The sequence below is a fragment of the Babylonia areolata genome, chromosome 23 (assembly GCF_041734735.1).
Source record: "Babylonia areolata isolate BAREFJ2019XMU chromosome 23, ASM4173473v1, whole genome shotgun sequence".
NCBI lineage: Eukaryota > Metazoa > Mollusca > Gastropoda > Neogastropoda > Buccinidae > Babylonia > Babylonia areolata.
In genome coordinates, this window is record NC_134898.1 from 7,077,687 (window position 1) to 7,100,864 (window position 23,178).

The 23,178-nt window shown below is 42.3% G+C and overlaps 2 protein-coding genes across 2 annotated transcripts in view; one reads left to right on the forward strand and one right to left on the reverse strand.

Moving 5' to 3' along the window:
- LOC143298366 (proteasome subunit alpha type-1-like) overlaps nucleotides 1-23,178 on the reverse strand; it is a 125,830-nt gene that overhangs the window by 93,708 nt on the left and 8,944 nt on the right. Inside the window, exons 3-4 of the mRNA XM_076611267.1 lie at nucleotides 6,488-6,589; nucleotides 1,915-2,018 (exon numbers count right to left, since the gene is read on the reverse strand). Coding sequence (XP_076467382.1) covers nucleotides 1,915-2,018; nucleotides 6,488-6,589 — 206 coding nt within the window. The remainder of the gene's footprint in view (nucleotides 1-1,914; nucleotides 2,019-6,487; nucleotides 6,590-23,178) is intronic.
- The window catches only part of LOC143298365 (DDB1- and CUL4-associated factor 6-like), a 210,690-nt gene that overhangs the window by 3,651 nt on the left and 183,861 nt on the right, over nucleotides 1-23,178 (forward strand). The window lies entirely within an intron of this gene.

The following is a 23,178-nucleotide window of genomic DNA, read 5'->3' on the forward strand; positions in this document are numbered from 1 at the left end:
TACTTTTCTGGGGCCAAGAACTGTTGCACGGCAACATGGTTGCAAAGAATGTAACTGTTAATTAATAATGATGAATATTTTGACACCCTATCTCCGGAGAGCCCAGAGCATTTACAAATACAATTACACATACATACATTGATGCTGATACACATACATTGATGCTGATACACTTCATAACATTCATTTGCCAATATGCATCACAAAATAAACAGGTCACACACACGCACACACACGCACACTCACATTATACACACCAGGCATTCATACCGATACAGCCCCATTCCTCTCTCCACCCACCAACAATCACAGACAGACACACAGGGCAGAAACACTAATCATAACAATTGTGGAAAAGGTGACTTTTGAGAACTGATTTGAATGAGGACAAAGAGTGAACACGTCGGACAGAATAATGGAGTTTGTTCCAGATGACAGGTCCATGTTGCTGCTTCCTCTGGATGGATGTCTCTGGATCTGACTTCACCAAGGAACAGATGGACAGAACTCAACCAGTCATAGCGTGAGGCAGAGAACGATTTACTAACAGGAAGTTAGACAGCTGATGCTTCTTGGTGTAGTATGGGTCTGCATTCTTCAGGATCTTCTTCCGGTTCAAGACCAGAAGTTCAGCAGCTCCATTTAATAATAGTGGGCTGGACGGGTGTGCTTGATAAAATTCAGTTTCTGATAATGTGGACCTCATCCTTATGAGCTGTGTCCATTTGGAATGGGCGTTAGAACAAAGTAGGTTGCTCCCCGGAAGTCAGCAAAATCAATATGAACCCTCTGCAAGGATTAGGTTGGCCAGTAGTGCAAGGGTGCAGTAGGTAGTGTGTTGGCAGTTTTGATGCACCCCTACACCTTCCCCTCAATCTGCTGGTCAATCCCTGGCCACCACAATCTGGCGCTTTCATCCTGTAGATACCTTGATGTTTCTCATGTATTTCAGCCAATAGTTGTTCTTGCAGTCATGAAGTCCCCAAAGGGTGATTCCCACTGACACTTCATTCTGATGGTTTTAAGTTAGGCTCTTCCATGTGAGTGGGCCATCCATTCAGAGTGGAAAACGAATCTAATCTTTCAAAGTGTCAACAACACCATACACAGTGCCAGATTATTCTATTTTATCCTAACAAAGCCACTGTCTGCGTTACACACTCAACAGTTTAACATTGCAGCAGACAACAAAACATGAAGTAAAGAAATGGTTCGATTTGACCTCAATGTCTTTTGTCTGTGAAAATCAAAGTACACTGCACTTGTTCTGGGCTCACAGAAATAATCCTCACCACTGCTTGTCATGTTTTTGTACTATTATTCATATAAAACAAACCGGTACTCAGACACAGTTCTGTTTCTTTTTACTTATAGTCTCTTCTAATTTATGAAGTTGAGATTTGAGTATTCTTGAAGGTAGCAATCTAATACAGAATATGGCAGAGGTGATCCTAGTATGGAGGGGATATCGAGACACCTTGTGGTGGGAAGGCACAGACTAATAAGAGAAAGTTTTATCCTTAAAGGGGTTATAATTCATATGGTAGATTTGGTGGACAGTTAGGTCTGGAATACACAGGCACAAGAAAAGAATACTTTTTTAAACTAGCATTGTTCGAACATTATTAGCTAGTCATTACATTTAAATCCCCCCCAACCCCCCCTCACCCATTCCCACATGCACAACTGAAAAAGAGTCATTATGTGGGGTCACTTTACATGTGAGCCAATTATTATCATCTATCATTGAAATGCTCACATGTGAACACATGCAAACAGTGAGAAAGAAAACAAGCAAGAAATGGTGATGAGTGAGGGAAGGTAAGAGTGAGTGATTGTCTGTATGGATTTGTGTCTAAGAAGAAAATGATAATTCATGTATATGCTATATGTACATGTAAATAAAAGGTTTACCACAGAAGCCTGGCATCAGCAGTGAGACCAGCAATGGCAACAGCAACATGATCATCGATGAGCACGATTTTCTTCTGATAGGCAGACAATTCTGAAGGAGCACGCTTTTGGCAACACAAGGGCATTATTAGGTTTGTGTTCAAGGTAACAACTAAACAATAAGCAATTTAAAATATACAATCACGTCACCTGTTCATTTAATATTTCAATTAAAACAAAAGGTTTCATGGGACTATAACTAAATAAAAACACTGAAGGAAAACCAAACAAAACAAAATTTCAAACATGTCACAAGCTTTAAGTGTCTTCCAGAAGTGAACATGGAAGCACAGCATGCACATGAGAAATGACAAAATGATCCTTTTCTGGCCAGCTGGCTCATCGACTTACTTCTTCATTCTTAAATATTTGCAAGCTGCAGTCCATTGCAACTAGCCTACTTACTCATCTACCTACTCTTCCCGAGAATCTGGAAATGCAGCTTTGAGTACCGTATATAGACCAGGATTTTACCCCTCCCTCTCCTAGGCTGTGAGTGGTGGTGTGGGTACTAGTCTTTTAGATGTGATGATAAACTGAGGTTGTATGTGCAGCATGTAAAGAACCTGCAGCAACAAAAGGGATAACCCTGGCACAATTATGTACAAAAATCAGCTCTGATAATGAAGCAAACACACTGGCAGGTAGAAGAGTAAAATAATATGGCTGGCACTGCACTTTAGTAACATGCTCTCCAGAGCAGCCAGATTTTAACACAGAGAAATCTATTGTGACAAAAAAAAAATAGATGAAGTAATACATAAATTCATTCGAAATACTTAAAAAAAAAAAATTATAATAATATATAACATGGCAATCTCTTTTCTTTAGGGCCTTCAAAAACCAATTAAGTTGTCAAAGTTTATTTATTTCAAAAATAAAGTGTCCAAGTCTCATTTGCTTGGAGGCACATGATACGCAATTTAAAAAAAAAAAATTCTGTAGACCTTGTTCGTTAGGAAACTGGAAGTCAGTGAAAAGTTCAGCCCCTTCACGTCAGGATACGGCAACATGGCGACTCTGTCCACTGAAACTGAAAGTGCGCTTGACTCTATGAAAGTTAAAGAACTGAAAGAGTATTTTAAAGAAAAGAATGGACAACTGATAAGTGGCGTGAAAAGTTGAGCTTGTTCGTCATGCAAAGATTTTCAACTGTCGCGGAACCAGAAACAAGAATGCAAAGTCAGTCAGTTTCTCCTGTCACAGAGACATTTCTGCTGTCACAGCGACATCAGCCTCCAGCAGATTTTTAACAACTGAACTGAAGAAAAAAGTATCGCTCCTGTGTGTGACCCATTCATTCAGAATCTATATACATTCTAACATTTCACATTGTTGCTACACAGTATGAGTGAATGAGTGAGTGAGTGTGTGTGTGTGTGTGTGTGTGTGTGTGTGTGTGTGTGTGTGTGTGTGTGTGTGCATGCGTGTGCACCTTCTAGAAACAGATTACAGACTTGAGAAAATGGCCATTGCTGTTCCAGTGAATTTGATCTTTTTCTGGCTTTTCTATCACATTACTTTTTTTCTTTTTTTTTTAAATTGGAGTAGCTTTAATACATATTGTGGGGATGACAGTGTTGGAGTTGAGCATGGAAATCTGTGGGGAAATGAGTGGTGCAGTTTAGCATGGAAATTGTGGGGAGAAGGGTGGTGGAACTGTGCAAAGAATTTGATTAAAGATAATAATCATCAAGACTGATTCATGTGTGTTTCATCACAGTTGCATTGATGTTTAACTGCAAGTAAAGAATTATTTCATCTTATGGTGTAGCATGCATGCATGTGTGCATACAGTACTCACTCATACATCATTACAAGTGACATTCATTGATAAGTCTTCTCAAGACTCCCAGACATTCAGACACACCAGTCTGGTACAATCAGCTGGCCTGTTTACCCAGAATGAATATGTCTGTACTTTCACCAGGTTAAAATATGTATTTCTTTTATGGAAACCTGTAAGTTCATTGTATCTAACAACTGGCCAAAGGATTAATGCATACATACCAGTTTTCTCTTTGATGCCATTTTTTAGAAACTGATAGTGCTGTAAATTCTTAATGTAAATATTTGCCTTCATTTACATTTGCATGCCACACGTCCCATTTTTTATTTCCTGCATTTAAAAAAAATTATATATATATATATATATATATATATATATATATATAATACGTTTATTGCTTGTTGTCAAATCTGTACAATCAAATTTGGACTGTTTACAAAATGCAGTGTAAACAGGTCTGAATCAAACACAGACTTGAAAATCACTTTGATAAAATATTTTCATTTATTTTTTTGCATCATTCATTCATACCTAAATGCTAAACAATGAACAACTGTCGAAACAATTTGAGTTATTTATGATGTGAGCATCATTTAGTTTTGGATGTTGTGCATGTGTGTAAGTATCCATGTGTGTGTGTGTGTGTGTGTGTGTGTGTGTGTGTGTGATATACATCTGTATTGAAGTGCAATGTCTACATTCACAAAGTTGTTTTTTTTCCCATGATCAGAAAGAAAAAAAACCAAAATTCTGCAGTAAATCTTAACTGGTTTGAACCACACTACACCCCCCTCCCCTCCCCCAACCCCCACCTTTCTCCCTCAAAGAGAAGAAGAACAAAAAAAAAAAGAACAAAAAATCACAGCTAGTTTCTGAAGTCTTATTTAAATGCACCATATGAACAATATCATTAGCAAGGAGTGGGAATAAGCTTTGGCTGTTGAAATCAAATTATCTCTTCTATACAAGTGATGTATATATTGCATATAAATCAACATTACATCAGATAAATATAAACAGTTACAATATCAGTATGAACAAAATATCAGGAGCATTCAAACTCCACAATTCCCAAGAAAGCTTTTAAAAAAATCTTCATACACAGATGATAATCTTGACTGTGTTACACAATTTGTCAATACCAATGATCCTTCTGAATCAATCCACTCTCAGCTAACACACACACACTCTACAAATTGACACCCACTACTGTAACCCCCCTTCAGTCTAAATTTTATGACAAAACAGTCTTCAAGGTCCTAATAAGTCATCTTTCACTGTGTCATCAGTGTCAAACTGGCGTAAATGGGGAAGCAAAGCTGTCAAATCATTACATACTTTAACTTCCAAATTTGTTAAATTTTGTAAAATCACTCAATTTACTGTCCGCAGCATTGGTTTCCACTGCTGGTGCAGAAGTTGCAGTGATGTCTTCTTGGACTTGCACACCTGACAGCTATGACCACAAAAAAAAAAAAAAAAAAAAAAAAGCTTGAATGTTTGTTTTAGTTACACATTTTCAGTCAAACTCCATGCAACCCACAAAATGTGTCAGATCTATTCACTGCATTATGCATGTGCAGAATCTCAAGCCAGTGAGTTGTTTAAATTTGCAACAATAACTATGCCTTATCTATCTATCTTATCTATCTATCTCTGTGTGTGTGTGTGTGTGTGTGTGTGTGTGTGTGTGTGTATGTGTGTGTGTGTGTGTGTGTGTGTGTGTGTGTGTGTAAGCATTCACATTGCCTGTGGAAGAAGCAAGGATCTCACTGTCTCAGTATCATTGTTACAGCACTTTCTGAAAATGTGCAAGCATTTCCACTTGAAAGAAGTATGCGCTGACAAATGTTGTATAGTGCAAATACTTTGTAGTGTTTGTTTCAGGGGTAAACTAGTCAGTTTTGTACTATGTGTCAGAGATGCATATATCTGTGCTGAATAAATATCACAGCTAAGATTCTCATGTGACCAAAAACAACAACAAACAAACAAAAACAAAAAAAAACACACAAAAAATATCCAGTTGAATGATACAACACTGGTGACTGGAAATTGAAAAAGACCAGCCAGCCGGTGCACTGTAATTCTCCGCTTTTGGATTCAAACATGAGGCAGATAAGTGTGTGAGAAATAAGACAGTATAATCATCCCTCTTTGAGAAATCAGACCCAAAACAGTCTTAGGCTTGGCTGTTGAACAACAAATATATTTGGAAACATGAAAAATGAATATTCGATACAAAATGTCACATACCGTGCTTGTTTTGAAGACCTTGTTCATAAAAAGTGAAGGAATATCATCGCCACTGAGGGTGCGGTCCTTTTCAGTTCACAAAGTGATTCTGAGCTTGCCACGCACTTTGCAATCGGTTCATGGCTAGTATTCGTTGCGATGTCACCTTTCTTCCTTTGAAGTTCAAACAGCACACACAGTACTTCTTTCCTCCTGTTTTCCCCAGACCCACTGTGAAGCATTTACACAAGTACAATCGACCAACTCGCAACTTTCACTTTTAGAGACTTCCCACAAATTCTCTTTCCGGCTTAATCAAGGGCAAATTACTCTATTTTTTTTTCTAACGAACAAGGTCTATTAGCTTCTTGTGAATTGTGTATTTGTTTCAACTACTTGGTTTGTGATTAAAACATCTTCCCAGGTTTCATGATATTCTACTCTGTTCTCACACATACAAACACCAAGAGACAGACTATGAAGACAGACTGCTTGAAATCTGGTGTTAACCTTGAGGGCTACTAGAATGACATGGGTGTTGCTCTTGATGCCAACAGCTACTGATCCCTGTTTTACAGCCTCCATGGCATACTCCAACTGATGAATACGCCCCTGAAACATAAACAAAAGGACTACAATAAATTGTGCTTATCCAAACACCAGCAACTGAGTAAAGGAGGAAGAAACAAAAGGACTACAATAAATTGTGCTTATCCAAACACCAGCAACTGAGTAAAGGAGGAAGAAACTGTCTTAAGATTAGACAGCAAACTCTAAAGTGAAAAAAGGTCAGACGAAACAGTGAAAGTCTACAAGCGCTTAAATCATCAGAAACAGATGATTATGAAGGAAATTGGCACCATCTTGAAAGAATTCCAAATAAGTAATTCCTATTGCTGAAACAATAGATGGAATTAACAGGAAATTTTCTATCTAAAATTATGTTTAAGTAACATACTTACCGTGACCCACAAGTGCAGACTCCGGCAGGGGTCTGACATTCCTGTCCTGTGCAAACTACTATCCACCTATGCAGAGAAAACGAAAGTAGCTACAGCCAATAACCTCCCAGAAGTAGGTTACATCCCCTTTGCCCCCCTGACTAGCACCCTCTTTTTATGGCAAATCGCCACAACCAGCGCAGTGTGCAGGGAGAACAGAAAGTGGGGAGGAACGGGAGGGTCTTAAATGTGGGTTATGGTAAGTATGTTACTTAAACATAATTTTAGATAGAAAATTTCCTTTTAATTGCACATACTTAACCGTGACCCACTAGTGCAGAATGGCACGACAAGGTGGAGGGCTCATCTGTTCTATTGCCAGTGCGCTGCGATGGCCTGTTGTGTGACCACCGCAGAGCCAATGCCTCTTGAGCCATCATCCCTAAAGCGATAGACGTCCCTACCTTCGATGAAGGTAGAGTGTATTGTGTCACCTAAGGATATTGGTGAGGGCAAAGAAGACAGAGGTCCGCAGCTGTATTGTGGGAGAGGTCTGTGGACCACAGCTGTGCTGATAAATGTAGCGCAAAGAAAATCGGGTCAGTGTGTTGAATCCACACTTTATTGAGAGCCCTTCGAATCAAAGGAAGGGAAGGAAACATGTACCCTATAGGGTTGTCTCACTTGAGCGCGGTTCAGCGTCAATGCAAGGAGGTACACATGTGGTTTAATCTGATGATTCTACATCGGTTGTGGGCCAATAGTGGAAGTGATATATGTGTTTGAAGGAAACTGTGGCACGAGACAGAGGTAGGCCACCATGTTGGGCTTGCCTTAGGCGTGACAGCCAGATCTGTCGAGCTCCTCCATGCAGGCTGAAAGGTGATAGGCGCTTTTTTTTTTTTTTTTTGGTCACTGCCAAAAAACAGCACTGGCATGTTGCCTATGCATAGAATAGCAGACATTTGGCAACAAGAGATTTGAGGTCCCTGGTGTCTCTAGGATAGTGCTGTGTAAATGCCCAGGTAGGTACCATCACGAAGGTGTATACGGAAGGCTTGGTGGCTTCTCTACCCGAGTGTGGCATGTTGGAGCAACCTGCAGAAAGTTGTCAGCAGTCAATGGCTGGGTTGGATCAGGCTGTGGGAGTGCACTTCATGTGCCTCCAGATCACTGAGTCTCATTCTGTGGTGGAATTCCTAATGGAAGAGGGTTTCCATGGGGAAAATTTGCGCTGAAGGTTCTAAAGAACTTAGTGCGCACCACACACAGCCAGAGGCCTGTCATGGATCCGGTCCCCTTTCTCACTAAAAGTGCGCACAAGTCTGGGATGGAGCGGGGCGGGGGCAGGGAGAAAAGTGGCTCTAGATGTGTTGTACTGGCCATTTACATCAAATCACTGATCTGACATACATTTTCAGTACGGCCAACAACAAAGTGAGAGCTGTATTATAGGAGGTTTCTTAACTGCAAAGGGAAATCGTTTGCAGCTTAGTCTTTCATGAAGGACGATGTCTCTCACACTAGAAGTCAAACTGCACTGGGACTTAGTGCTGACGGGCGCAATAGCTGAGTGGTTAAAGCGCTGGACTGTCAATCTGAGGGTCCCGGGTTCGAATCACGGTGACGGCGCCTGGTGGGTAAAGGGTGGAGATTTTTACGATCTCCCAGGTCAACATATGTGCAGACCTGCTAGTGCCTGAACCCCCTTCGTGTGTATATGCAAGCAGAAGATCAAATACGCACGTTAAAGATCCTGTAATCCATGTCGGCGTTCGGTGGGTTATGGAAACAAGAACATATCCAGCATGCACACCCCCGAAAACGGAGTATGGCTGCCTACATGGCGGAGTAAAAACGGTCATACACGTAAAAGCCCACTCGTGTGCATACGAGTGAACGCAGAAGAAGAAGAAGAAGTGCTGTAGCCTTGGGAGCATTACTAACTAGCCTTTGGGATCTGTCCAAATGGTGAGTCTTAAGGCCTCTTGATTGAGGGAGTGGGGATGCAATTTGGGCAAAACACTCTCTACTATAAATTGTATAATCAAATTCCAGCCCGAACAGTCGGGACAGCAGTTGCCTCCTCTGCTGTTCTGATGGTCATTGTCGTACACGACTGATTATCATATACTGGTCCTAGGAGGACACCAATCAGCATGGGTAAATCAGGAAACAGCTGCTGTGTGCTTGAGGGATGATGTCCACCATGCAGGTTATGTTGAAATGTAAGGAAGCCGGAAGGAGTTGACAGGGTCTTGTGGTGCAACCATGTGTCTGAAAGACATGGTGCTTGCTTCCAAAGTGACAACAAAGTCATCCTCTGACAGGCCCTTGACTGAAGGCTGGGGCTCCATGATGGGATAGCCTGCCTAGGCTAAAAACCCCTGGAAGTGTCTCATTGGAAAGACAGTGCTTGAGAAGGAATGCCCATCTGTAACCACAGCAGTGGTTGTGTGTTGAGGCTGGGAGGATCGGGCATGGAAGACCAAGTGCAGAAAGTGCTTTCAAACGCCAATTGTTTGAGACGTCGATGCTGGATCTCTGTTCAAGCAAGGTGATGGGGCGAACTAATGTGCTTGAATGCGGCATCTGCCGTGCTGGTATGAGTGGGCAGAAAGGTACGCCCCTGTGGCAAATGAATGGTTCATTGTGCTTTGAAAGACACACCCGTCCTCGTCAATATGTCTTTCTCCCGAGTATAGAGGAAAACAATTATTACCCAGGCCTTCTGCTACTAGTGAGGAGTGGAAGAGATGGACTTAGGGTGATTGTCTCCTGCCCAGTGGCCAGTTTTTGGGCCTGCTAAAAGATAGACAAAGGCAAAGATAGACACCCCTTCATGGGAGGGCTGGCTAGGATGTAGGGCCCATGTGGAGCTGTTGTCACAACGACAGTGGTGCAAACCAAGGGTTGTTGTAGGCAAGGGGGGGGGGGGAGGGGGGGGGGGGGGGGGGGGGGGGAGAAGGGATGCCTTACAAACTTGGAAGGAATGAAGGGCATGTGTGTCCAGAGTGGCACCTTTAAGTTGGACTGCCTCATCCCTCCTTGTACCAGGTTAGGGCATCTCTAGCACTGTGGGTGATTGTTGTAGGCAAATGAGTTGGGTTGCCTTGTCCCTCCTTGCACCAAGAGAGGGCATCCTTAGCCCTGTGGGTGGTAAGGGAATGTGTGTGGGTCCCTAAGGACCAGCCACAACTGATATGTGAAGGAGCATACATTCAGGCGTGAATGAGGCAGTTTTGTCTGTGAGTGCAGTCGTCCTCCAAAAGGAAGGTAGGGATGAATTTATGAAAATGAATACATATATGTGCAAAGGGATAATAAACTTCCATCAACTCAAGTGATGATGTCAGGACAAGACAAGAGATGTCATGACAAGAGATCGAGTCACAAGAAAATTGTGGCTGTATAAGCATACATGTATCGTGCACAGATATACCCAAGTAAATGGGTAAGTGTCCATAATCAGTAATGGAAAGGAATCTGTGTATGCACCTATATATAAGAGATGTACATACACATATGAATAATGTGCCAGTATGTAGACGCAGAGAGTTCTGGGCATTGTGAACAGAATGAAGCAAATGCAAGGGTGCCTATATTGCTATGTAGGGAATCTCAACGAATAGATGTCAATGAATAGAGATAGAAATATAATTGTACACGTTACTGTTAATGTGAAAATCGTATGAACCTATCCCGTAAGCGCACCACATGTGTATACCGAGGGATAAGTATACATCTAGAAGTGTAAACAGAAATGTGTATAAATGTAGCAAGATATATATATATATATATATATATATATAAATTTTATTATTATTATTTTATTTTTTATTTTATTATATATTTTTTTTAAATAGGTTTTTAAGGTTTGGTTTTTTTTTGTTTTTGTTTTTTGGTTGCTGGTGTTGATTTTGATAATAAATCAAAAAGAATACAAAAGCAAATATTGTGATTTATTTCCTGTTATTGTGTATAACAAGAAAAGAATGGTAACAGGGTTGGCTGCCTGCAGAGGACTGTGTGCAAGTGTGGGGGGAAAAAGAAACCGAAAGTTCTGTGGCCAATAGCCTGAGAAACAGCAAGAAAGGTGCAGTTGTTGTGCAAAGTCCATGAATGGGCAGCAGGACTCAATGAGAAACCGAAAAAACATCATTGGTGGACAGCAGGGGCAGGAGTGATGTGCTGTGTCAGCAGAAGTAACTACAGTGTCAACCGCCTTGGTTACAAATGCGGAGTTGCCTCCCTTGGGGCCGATAATCGGCGAAAAGGATGGTGTCTTTAAAGCACATATCCCCTGGTGAGACGTTTCCTCGCTGTTGAAGGAGAAGTGTCATGCTGCGTGTGAGAGTCCGTGGTTCGATGCCACCGTAACTGACACGGGCGAATACGGCCGCAAGGGAAATAAATATAATGTCCCTTAGTGCCCTGGGCGTCCCTACCCGAATCGGTCGCCATTGGACACGAGACGGTCGGGGCATGTGGTATGACGGCACCGTAACTCAGTGTTATGGGCGTCATGGACGAGGGTGTGGCAAGTCCGTCGGCTTGCCATGGGATGTGCATCCCCCTGTAGTTGAACGGCAGTCCAACCTCGTGAATAGCTCCTGCGAGAGGACCGACGTTCAGCTGTTGTGTGTTGACGGATAATGGGATAAACAAGATCGGCCCGAGCACTGCCAAGTGGCAGGATCGAGTTATCAAGAGGCACTCCAACATGGAAGTGCCGATATTAGTTTGGGTAACAGCAGAGTTAGGCGACAGGGCAGAAGAAAGCAGGCCGTGCACGTACCTGCTCTGTGGGCGAGGGGTGGTGCAGGTGCAAGGTGTGGCACCAGTGCATAATTGCTGCAGCAAGTTAGCAATGAGTTGCTGGTTGTTTGGTTGAGCAGCTTGCTGAGACGCCATTAGTGGATGGGAAACAGCAGCAACCGGCGGTGTGGCAGATGGGGTCATCATCGCATAGCTCGGTGGGACCGTGCACGCACCCACACTGTAGGCGAGGAGCAGTGCCGGTGCAAGGGAAATAACTGCGGCGGTCACTGGCAAGGGTGCTGAAGCAGGGGTTGTCTCCCTTGGATCGGGAGCTCCGGACAAGGGGGAGGGTGCACGCGTATGGGCGAGCATGTCCCCTAGTGGTCCACCTTCCTCCCTACGCCATTGGATCTGAGACGGTTGAGGCATGCCGCGTGGGGGGTCGCGTGGTCCGATGTCACGGCCGCCACCACAGACGCATCGCACATACGGCCCAGTCTAGTGTGCGGATCCAAAGCAAGCATATGATGTTGTTTCCCCACAGGGATTGTGGCACATTCCATTGGTGCAACTGTGGGCATGGGTAAAGGGACAGAGGAGGTTGACTCGTGCACTGCCGACTGGCAGGGCCAAGAAAACACGGATCGCGTCGAGTGCGTTTGTGGATCGTTAAAAATGGCATTAAAGGCAGCACTGACCTGAGTGTGGGGCAACAAACCTCCAAAAGTCACCAGAGGCGGTGTAAGAGGTGGTGGAGGTCTCGAGTCGACCAGAGGGAGCGGAGGAAGTGGAGGAGGCGGCGGGTTGGCATTGTTGAGAGAGCCCAAAATAGAAGGGCCCAGAGCGTCAGCGAATCGATTGCGATCGCGCCTTAATTTTAGCACGATTGCCCAATCGAGCTATATAATTATGTGACCTGGTTGGAGACATAATCTGACAAAAAACAAGAACGCCAGAGAATCGACAGACAGAAAATACGGAAAAAAAACTTAGCCATATGAAGAGCACTGGAACAGAAGTCATGATGGCTGCCAGAAAAAGAGGGCGCTGGTCAGAGGGGCAAAGGGGAGGTAACCTACTTCGGGAGGTTATTGGCCGTAGCTACTTTCGTTTTCTCCGCATAGGCGGATAGTAGTTTGCACAGGACAGGAATGTCAGACCCCTGCCGGAGTCTGCACTAGTGGGTCACGGTTAAGTATGTGTAATTAAACAGGTCTTTTAAAAATTCACAAGGCACTGACAAAGATATCAAAATTGTACTGCATATCGCTTATCTTTTTGTGGACAGAGTGATTTTTCTGTGTGATTGACTGATAATTTATCATCGCGTTATTGTTTAATTATAGAATTATTAGTGGATGACAGAGAGGGCCGATAAACACCTAGAAACCGGCTGAAACCGCGCGCAAATCGACCATTGAAGTTATGCAACGCTTAGCGGACCCTTCACGACTGTGAGCTGGGTTGGCAGCATTTGAAATCGTGTAGTGGGGCTGAATGAATCCGCCAGGTGTTAAGATCACCTGATCAGTTTTTACAGGCAACCTGCAAGCTTCAGAACAAAAGCTAAGTGATTTTTCTGTGAATTTGATTAATAATTTGTCATGGCGTTATTGTTTAATGTTTGAGTTATTAGTAAATTATTAGAGAAGGACCTGTATTTTTCTGTAAAATAAAATCTGCTACGCAACAATACCCAGATGTACCCTTCCACTGGCTAAGAGGAGACAACCTGACAAAAATCCCCAATCCCACGGCTTTCATACAGTACCAATGGGATGAATGGCTGTTGGGTTAAACAGTCACTAACTGTATGCAGTCTGGCCTTAGGGCGACACCAGGCTGACGGACTCCACACAGATGGACATCCATTGCCCTTCCCTGATAAGAGGCTCTGTCAGGGCGACCGAACTTTTCCCTCACCACATAGAACACCCTTCTATGGATACTTACAAAACCCTGTCTCGCGTGCACCTCGGGGATCAGCTGCATAGCATGAGACATAAATTCAGATCCCCAAAACCCCAAAACAGGCGTGGCAAAAGAGGTGGGAAAAGATTGTGCTTAGGTAGGAAAATGACAAAAGCAGAGCGGCTGTCAAAGAAATTCTTTAGAATCGGCAGTTGGAATTGTTCCAGCGCGAGAATGAGAATCTCAACAATTGAGAAATTGGCATATGATTTTGACATTTTATGTCTCCAAGAGACCAGGACAAGTGCAGACAGACCAATACATTTTGAGAATTTCACAGTCTTTCAAAGGAATGAAGGAAGAGGAGTAGCAATCATACTGAACAAAAACCTAAAAAACAAAGTTTCCACCATAAATCTAGAGAAATGGTGTAGCAACTCATGTGAACTAGTGGGGGTGCGTCTCGAAAAACCTGACAGAATTCACAAAAGCATCGTGCTCATCAATGCCTATGTTCACCCAGGAACCTGCACAACAAAAGAGGATTGGGCCTTTTTAGAGGAAATAGAGAACAAACTTGGAGACTCAGTCATTATCTGTGGAGACCTCAATGCAAGATCCAAGCTATGGGACCAGCGGAACACCAACCCACAAGGACTCGCACTTGAAGGAATGATAGGGGAAATTCTTCTTAGCCCATTAACAACCACATCCCCAACTCGCCTTGGAACAAGACAAGGGGACAGTGACAGTGTGATCGACATCGCTCTAACATCTCCAAAATTCAGAGCAGAAATGAATGCAGAGACGCTTTCACACCAAGGCAGTGACCACCTCCCGGTAGTTTTCAGTCTACAGAAACTGTCAGATAAACGCTGCATGAAACCGCGTGATCCATTTCAGTATGAAACCAAAGAGACAACCATCATCGAAAAATTAAGACGCAGAAGAAACAAAAGAATGGCACTGAACAGGATGCAAACTATTCAGCCCCCATGGTGGAATACCGACACAGAGAGAGCCTGGATAGAAAAACATGCGGCTGTCAAACTTTGGCAAAAAGAAAGAACAAAACCATCTCCAGACAAAGATATTGAAACAAAAATAAAAGAAAAAACTAAACAGTTTGAAACCACTGCTCAAGAGGCCAAAAATGACAAGTGGAAACAGTTTTGCGAGGCACTCAGTTATGACTCAACATTGACAGAGTTCTGGCAATTTTATCGTCGCATGGAAGGGAAAACGTGCACAACAACAACCCCAGACATGGTAGATACTGACGGAACCAAGCTTAAGACAAACGAAGAAAAAGGATCCGCCCTGCTCAAACGTTTCATACAACAGAGCAATCAAAGAAACTTAGATGAGAAAAAGAAATATGTTGAGGAGTTAAACCAAACCCTTATGCAGACTGGACCTGATGATGACTTGACAATAGATGATCTAAATGAAGCAATAGCTAAATGCAAGAAAGAATCTGCCCCTGGCCCAGACAAAGTTCACTACTCGGACATCAAGGAACTATCGGAAGAAGACAGAAGCAAACTTTTCAATCTATATCAAAACAGTTTCCACAATGGACATGTGCCGGAGGACTGGACACACAGCTTCTTAAAACCCATACCAAAACCAGGAAAGGACCATCATCAGGTAAGCGGCTACCGGATCCTAACCATGCAAAACATCGCTGGAAAGCTCATGGAATGCATGATAGCCAGGAAACTTGCAAGGGATCTTGAACACAGGCACATTCTCCCTTCAAATCAAGGTGGTTACAGAACAGGCAAGTCCACATGGGAAAATGCAGCTGCTTTTGCATATGAGGTGTATGGAGGATTTCAAAGGAAAGAAGAAACACTAGCAGTAGCAATCAACCTTGAAGATGCCTACAATAAAGTCCAGTTTGCACACCTCATGGAGCTGCTACTAAGGTATGGAGTAAGTTTGACACTGACAAGATGGATAGCAGCAGCGCTTCAGGAAAGAACTGTCGTCCTACACCTCCGGAGATTGGATGTCTGCACCTTCTAAACTATCCATGGGACTGCCACAAGGGTCTCCGCTCTCTCCTGTCCTCTACAATGTCTACACGAAGGGCCTTGCAGACTTAAACAACAATGGAATAGCTCGAGTGCTTACTCTTGCGGATGATGGCCTGGTCTTCAAAACTTCGAAAGATGCTCAGGAGAGAACCAAAGCCGTCCAGAAACAACTAAACAATATTGCTCAATGGTGCAAAGACACAGGATCTTCCATCAATCCAGCGAAAGCCCAAACGTTGCTGTGCACCCTGAACAACAGAACCGCGAGCAAAGCACCACCTTCTGTGTCATTCAATGGGATTCTGATCAAGAAAACTGAATGCCTACGCTACCTAGGAATACACTTCGACAGGATGCTGACCTTCAGAAAACATACGGAAAATACTGTTCTCAAATGCAAAAAAGGCCTTTCAGTCTTAAAGGCAATGGCAACCAAAGGTATTGAACAACGCCACCTCTTCCTGCTATACCAATCACTCGTCCTCAGTGTGATCGACTACGGACTTGGGCTAACAACACCGTCTCAAAGCAACCTCCTAAATTAGAAAGAGTACAAAATGAAGCTATGAGGCTGATCCTTGGAACAACAAAAGACACGCCCACAGAAACCATGCGATACCTGCTTGACCTTCCTTCAGTGCAGGCCAGAAACAAGTTAGAACAGGTCAAGACCTACTTCAAAGCATTAGAAAACCCTCAAAACCCACTGCATGATGCAGTCAAAGAACCAAAAGGCAGCCGTCTAGGGCGAGGAAGATCATGGATGGGGCAAGCAGAAGACACAATCCAGCTAGTATGCCGACTACAAGACCTGAAAGAAACAAAAGAATGGGAGAAAAACCCTGAAAACCTCAACCATCTATTCAACACAGCCATTTCACCCACTCTAGGAAGACATTGTCGGGAATGGCCAGAGGGCAAAACTGATGCGGAAGTGAAGCTACTCATAGAAGAAAACAGTAAAGAAGAGGACATCATCATATACACAGATGGCTCAGTCACCAAAGACCAATCCGGTTGGGGATTCACTGCGAAACAAAATGGAAAAACAGTTAGGGAAGAGAATGCTGCCTACAAAGTCACAACCTCCAGCCTAACGATGGAAGTTGAAGCTGTGACACATGCCCTCCAGTGGCTATCGTCCATCCATACGCCCGGAAACCAACATGCCATGATTCTAACAGACTCAATGAACCTCATACAGAAAATTGAAAACGGAATGGGAAGCCCAGAGTGGCATAAGGCAATGCGCAACTTTCAGATAAAAAAACTCACATGGTCATACTGCCCGGGACATGCAGGAGTTAAGGGAAATGAGCGAGCTGACAGACTTGCTGGTAACGCAACACCAACGAGCGGCCTACATCTAGGAAAATTGGAAATCCTCAGAAAAGTCAAAGAACATCAAAAAGAACAGGTACAAGGCCATCACACCATCGATCGCCTCAAAGAAATAAAAGCAGAGAGCGGGAGCAGCCGTAAGTCTAACATGAAAGGTAGAGCACAATGCTTTGCAAATCAAACAAATATCGGCATCATTTCCAAACCAACATTGCGCAAATTTCTTCAAAACGGAACAGAGTCTCTGTGGGCTTTTCCAAATACAGTAGACTGAGCAACACACTAGACGCCACATTCTTGGCATCAGAGATCTTTTCCCATCCCTCTTGCGGCCAATCAGTGGCATCCTCTGTGCGTGTGTGTATGTGTGTGTTTGTGTGTATGTGTGGGTCTGTGTTTTTGAGTGCGTTTGTGCATGCGTGAGAGTGTAAGCGTACACAAGTGTCAGAAGAGTTCTGTGCATATGTGTGTGTGTGTGTGTGTGTGTGTGTGTGTGTGTGTGTTGTGTGTGTGTGTGTGTGAGGGGGAGGTGGGGGTGCAGGGAGGAGGTGAGATAGAGGATGAGGTATGTGAGTGTATGCATGCCTACACTGTAGGAGCACCAGGATACTGGAACGTATATATTATATATATATCTTTGTATATATGTGTGTGGGGTTGGGGGTGGGAGATATGGGCGTGTGTGTGTGTGCTTGTACAAGTAAGTGTTAATCTGTGTGGGTGAGTGTGTGTGTGTGTGTGTGCATGTGTGTGTGTGTGTGTGTGTGTGTGTGTGTGTGTGCCGTGGAAGCTGCGATACATAGACTAGAAACTCCGAGTGTGTGGAGGAGGGGGTAGAGGAGGTGCAGGGAAATTTGTGGTGTGTGTGTGTGTGTGTGTGTGTGTGTGTGTGTGTGTGTGTGTTGGAGCTCATGTACGTTTATATGTATTTGACTGTGCTTTCATATCTATGAAACTGCGTGTTTGGGGCATATCTGTTAAGCATGTGTGGGCGTATGTGTGAATGTGTGTCTTCATGTTTTATATTTATTTGCTTATTTATCATCATTGTTGTCTTATTTATTTAATTATTTATTTATTATTATTATTATTTTATCATTATTTTCATTACTACTATCTTAATTATTGTTTATTTATTTATGTATGTACGCTTATATATATATATATATTTTTTTTTTTTTCTCAAGGCCTGACTAAGCGCGTTGGGTTACACTGCTGGTCAGGCATCTGCTTGGCAGATGTGGTGTAGCGTATATGGATTTGTCCGAACGCAGTGATGCCTCCTTGAGCTACTGATACTGATACTGCATATAGATATGGTGAAAAAACCAACACAGCAATAAGCTTTGCAAAATTATAATAAGTTTGATCACCAGTGCTATATATCAACATTTTTTTTAATCGTATGGAGTCAATTCTAACATTTTTCAGATCCATTTTCAGACTGAGGATAGGCACTTTTTAAGTATCCATATCATTCATTCATTCATCCATCAAATATAAGTAAGTGGAAAGAACAATAATACACTAGTTTAGAACTTGGAAAACACAGTTAACAAATGTTTAGAAAAGTGCAGTATAAAATAAATATTTCTTCAAATGAAAAAGAAAGAAAATGGAAACATACTGACAGAAACTTGTATTGAACTTTAAATCCTAGCTGCAAATAATATACAAGTAACTTGGAAATGTATTATTTTGATTATAAACAAAATGCCAAAGAACAAACTGGATTTAAGAAAGAAAAAAACACACCAAAAAAACAAGAACCACTGAACATATCTGTTCTAAAAAAAAATACAACTGATGTGTATCAAACGATAGAAACGGACTCCTTTTTTTCATTCTGCTTCAGTTCGATGAAGGTCTAGAACTTCTTGGATGGTTAATTCAGGCTGGTCATGTCTTCAGCAATGTGGTCTTTAAATGCACTTCCAGTACTGCCATCAAATATGCTGCTTCATGGTTTTGAAGGACTCTAGAAGGTACTCTTATCCCAACCTCTTCATCTTCTTGTTGATGTTGCTCCTTTTACTGATTAGTCAGTGTCTTGTGTTTGAGTCCGGGTAGGTTTCTTCATCGCCTGAGGTTCACCTGGGTTTTCCTTCTCTTTGGATTATTGTCTGTCTACCAGGCGATTTGGATGCGTATGTATTCAGTGATTTCAGCATACACATGCATGCACACACACACACACACATACACACTCAATAGAAATGTGATGGGGTAGGGGTATCAAATAGGGTATAAACTGCTGGATGTTTTCCATAAGACCAAATTTCAGGCCTGTCCACAGTGATTATAGAGATTACTACTCAAAGTAAACCAAATTTTCCTTACACAACTACACCTAGTGTGTTCTTTTTTTTTCTTTTTAACTTTTTTTTTTTCCGTCCCATCATTGGCATTATTTCCACACTGCTCATTCCAAGCCACATCCAGGTTCACCTGCCACAGTCTCTGTATTGGAAGTCCATAGGGAACTACTGCTATTTGGCAGCAAGGACGCCACACGTCAGAGGAAATCCTGCACTGCCGAGTCACTCTGGTGGTGTTCAGTAGTGCCTGTTCTGATTTCACTTATATACAGAACACCATCTACTGTGTCTCCCACTGATATTATCACAGAGCCAGACTGAGTGAACATCCTGTCCAGAGTAGAGACTGCCATGATGTCCCTCCATTGACAGTCCCATGTGAATCTGACAACACTAAAGACCTTGACAGGACTTGTACACTGAAAGTCAAAGTGAATTAAAACTGAGGTCACCATGAAAGCAGGGCATTCAGCACTGGGACTTTCTTTTCTATATTGATGATGAATGAAGATGGGGAGGATGATGATACTGCTATGGAAGTCTATTTGTGGGACTACGCTAAAAGGATTATACTCTACTCTTCTTTTCAAATATATCCCAGCATCCTGGGACTATGTAAAAAGGATTATACTCTACTCTTCTTTTCAAATATATCCCAGCATCCATCAGGCTCGTGAGACACTGACACTTGCATTGTTGGTGAAGAAATGTTAACAACACTCCCAAAGGCGCATTTGTAAAGTGGATGACTCTATGGTCCAAGTCTTCCAATACGAGCCCACAGCACATTCAATTCTGGGTAGGAATCTGTCACTGGCCAAAAAATCCCTACTTTGGCTGGATCTTGAAACAGGAACAGGAGTCAAGATGGCTGCTGGAAAAAGAGGGTGCAAGTCAGGGATACACAGGGGAGGTAACCTACTTCGGGAGGTTATCGGCTGTAGCTACTTTCGTTTTCTCCGCATAGGCGGGTAGTAGTTTGCACAGGACAGGAATCAGACCCCTGCCGGAGTCTGCACTTGAGGGTCATGGTTAAGTATGTGTAATTAAATTGGGGGTTTCGAGGTCCCATGACACAGAGAATCTGAGGGAATATAAAAAACAAAAAACACATACACACACACACAAGAATAATTGACGAAGATGAAGACACTGTTGGGATTTATTTGGGTTGGAAGTGCTTCATTTCAAAACACATCCCAGTTGCTGTGTTCATTAGGAAATATAAGCAACTTATAAGACATATCTGATATCTGTGAAGACTGCTGTGTTTATTGGGAAATAAAATAATAATAGTTAATACTAATAACATATTTAAAGATGTATATAGCGTTCTTTCTCTCTAACAGCTTGTCCATGACCCATACCTTTAAAGAGACAAAAACCTGTATATTCCTCCAAAGCTTGTGTGGGTCTTGCATGACCCATACTTTGTAAAGAGACAAAAACCTGTATATTCCTCCAAAGCTTCTAACAAAATATAGAAAAGGAAAACATGTTGTAACAACTGATTACACACACATGCACTCGCATACGCACACACAGACTCACACACACACATACACTCACAAGGAACACATGCTCATGCATTCACACACACGCACATACACACACACACACACTCACACAAACGCATAACACCACAAGCACATACATACAAACCCTACTTATGCACACTGAGATAGATAGATAGACAGATAGAGAGAGAGAGAGAGAGAGACTGAGACAGAGAGAGAGGGAGATGACTCATAGCATCCTATACACACAATCAAAGATATTCAGTCACACAGGTACACGCTGTTACTAGTGTTAGAGAAAGGGATGGAAGGGAAGACAGGCGAAAGGGACGGGGCGGGAGGGAAGATGGGGTGTATGTGTGTGTGTGTGTGTGTGGGGGGGGGGGGGGTAGTGGGAGAGTAATGGGGTAGTGAGGCTATTGAAAGTAAAACTTCTTTATTTTCCTTCACTAATTGCAAATTAAATCTTCTGAAATCACTATTAAAAAGGTGTGGGTTGTGCATGACCCACACGAGCTTTCGAGGAGTGACCACGTTTTTTCCTCTTTAAAAAGCATGGGTCATACACGACCCACACAAGCATCCATGTGTAGTTAAAATGCCACCTTTAATTACTCATTAAGTTGGCCTTTTCGGCGTAGGAAGCATTTCTGAAATTTTGTACAAAAATATTCAGAACTGGCTGAGATATTTGTGTTTTTGTACCCTTCTGGGTCATGTACGACCCACGATAGCCAGCGAAGGTTAATGAGACAGCTGTTGATCCATAGAACGAGCTTTGAACTGAGATTAAGGGAAAGAAGCTTCAGTGCCATCAGATGAGGATGACTGGTATTGAAAGCAGAAGAAAAAATATATGCACAGAACATGAACAAAGGAATTTGTTTTCTCAGGGTGGGTGTATGCATGATGAAGGAGGGTGAGTGTAGCACTGGCAGTACTTCTACTGGATCTGTAAGCAAACTGATGTTGGTCATTGTACGGAGCAGTGTATGACAGAATGTATTTGAGAATTAAGCATTCAAAGCATTTCACACATTTGGCGTATGGGCGATAGTCAGTCATTCAAGGAAACAGGATTTTTGTTCTTTGGGACCGGGTGGATAATCATTTTTTTTCTCCATAAATCAGGAACACAACAATTTCTTAAAGAACAGGTGAAAAGGCTGCTAAACACACCACATAACTGTGAGGCACATGCCTTCAAAAGACATCCACTGATCTTATCTGGACCAGTTGCTTTTTTCACTTGCAGTTTTTTAAGCAAAGACTCAACAACACAGGGGTCAACAAGAACATCATTTTCATCTTTGAAAACACTCTTTTGAAGGTCAGCAATTACTTTTTCTAAGTCATTTTTCAAGTCATCACGATCTAAGCGATGATCAAACTTGATGAGTTTCTCTGAAAAATGTTTTTGTCCATCATGTGGCACTGGTGATGCAGACGCTTGTGTCTTGCACTGTCCCAAAAGTGTGATTTTAGTCCTTTCTATGTATCAGCCATTCTACCTCTATCAAACTGCCTTTCTACCATTTCTTTTTATGCATGCTTGGATTCCTTTATTTCTTTTTTTAACATGCTTTGCACAGACTTCTTAAAGGTTCTATCACCGCTCTGAAAAGCAATTTTCTTTTCATTCAAGGTAGATTTAAGGGCCTTTACACCCAAGGCTTGTTGTTAGGGAAAATCTTGATGGTTTTCATGGGAATAATCATGTCTTTACAAAGGCTTCATTAACAGTATCACATGAATCAAGCAGAGTATTCCAATCAGTGCATTCAAAACACCCTTTCTATTCATCCACTCTCAGGCGTTCATATTTTTACACACTTCTTTGTAATTGGTTCTGTTTGTATTTTAGGTCTGTAAGATGGAAGTAGATGGAAGTGCCATTTGGATGAAGAACAACTAATTTGTATGCATGAAGGATATGTGGACAGCCTGTGAGAAGAGAATTACATTAGTCGATCCATGACAGCACAAAAGCAGAAATAACTCATTAACTGTTTTTGTAGTTTCAACAGAAAGGTACTGACAGACAGAGTTAGCTTAAACTGACGAAGTTCACAGTTGACTGTGCATATCAAACTGACATGCTAAGCATGCATACTGAGGTTTGAGTCAACAATGACTCCAAGGTTCCTTGCTGATTTAGAAAACATAACTGTGGCATCGCCAACCACAACAGAGGCACGAAAAAAAAAACAGGTGTGGAAATAATCATAGCTTCAGTCTTGTCATCATTTAAATTTTGTTGAATGTCATCCAGGATTTAACATCAAGAATGCAGTTTTGCATTGACTGAATCACTGTCTATTTGGTTAGGTTCTGCAGACTTTTTATAGCTGAGTATCATCAGCAAAAGAA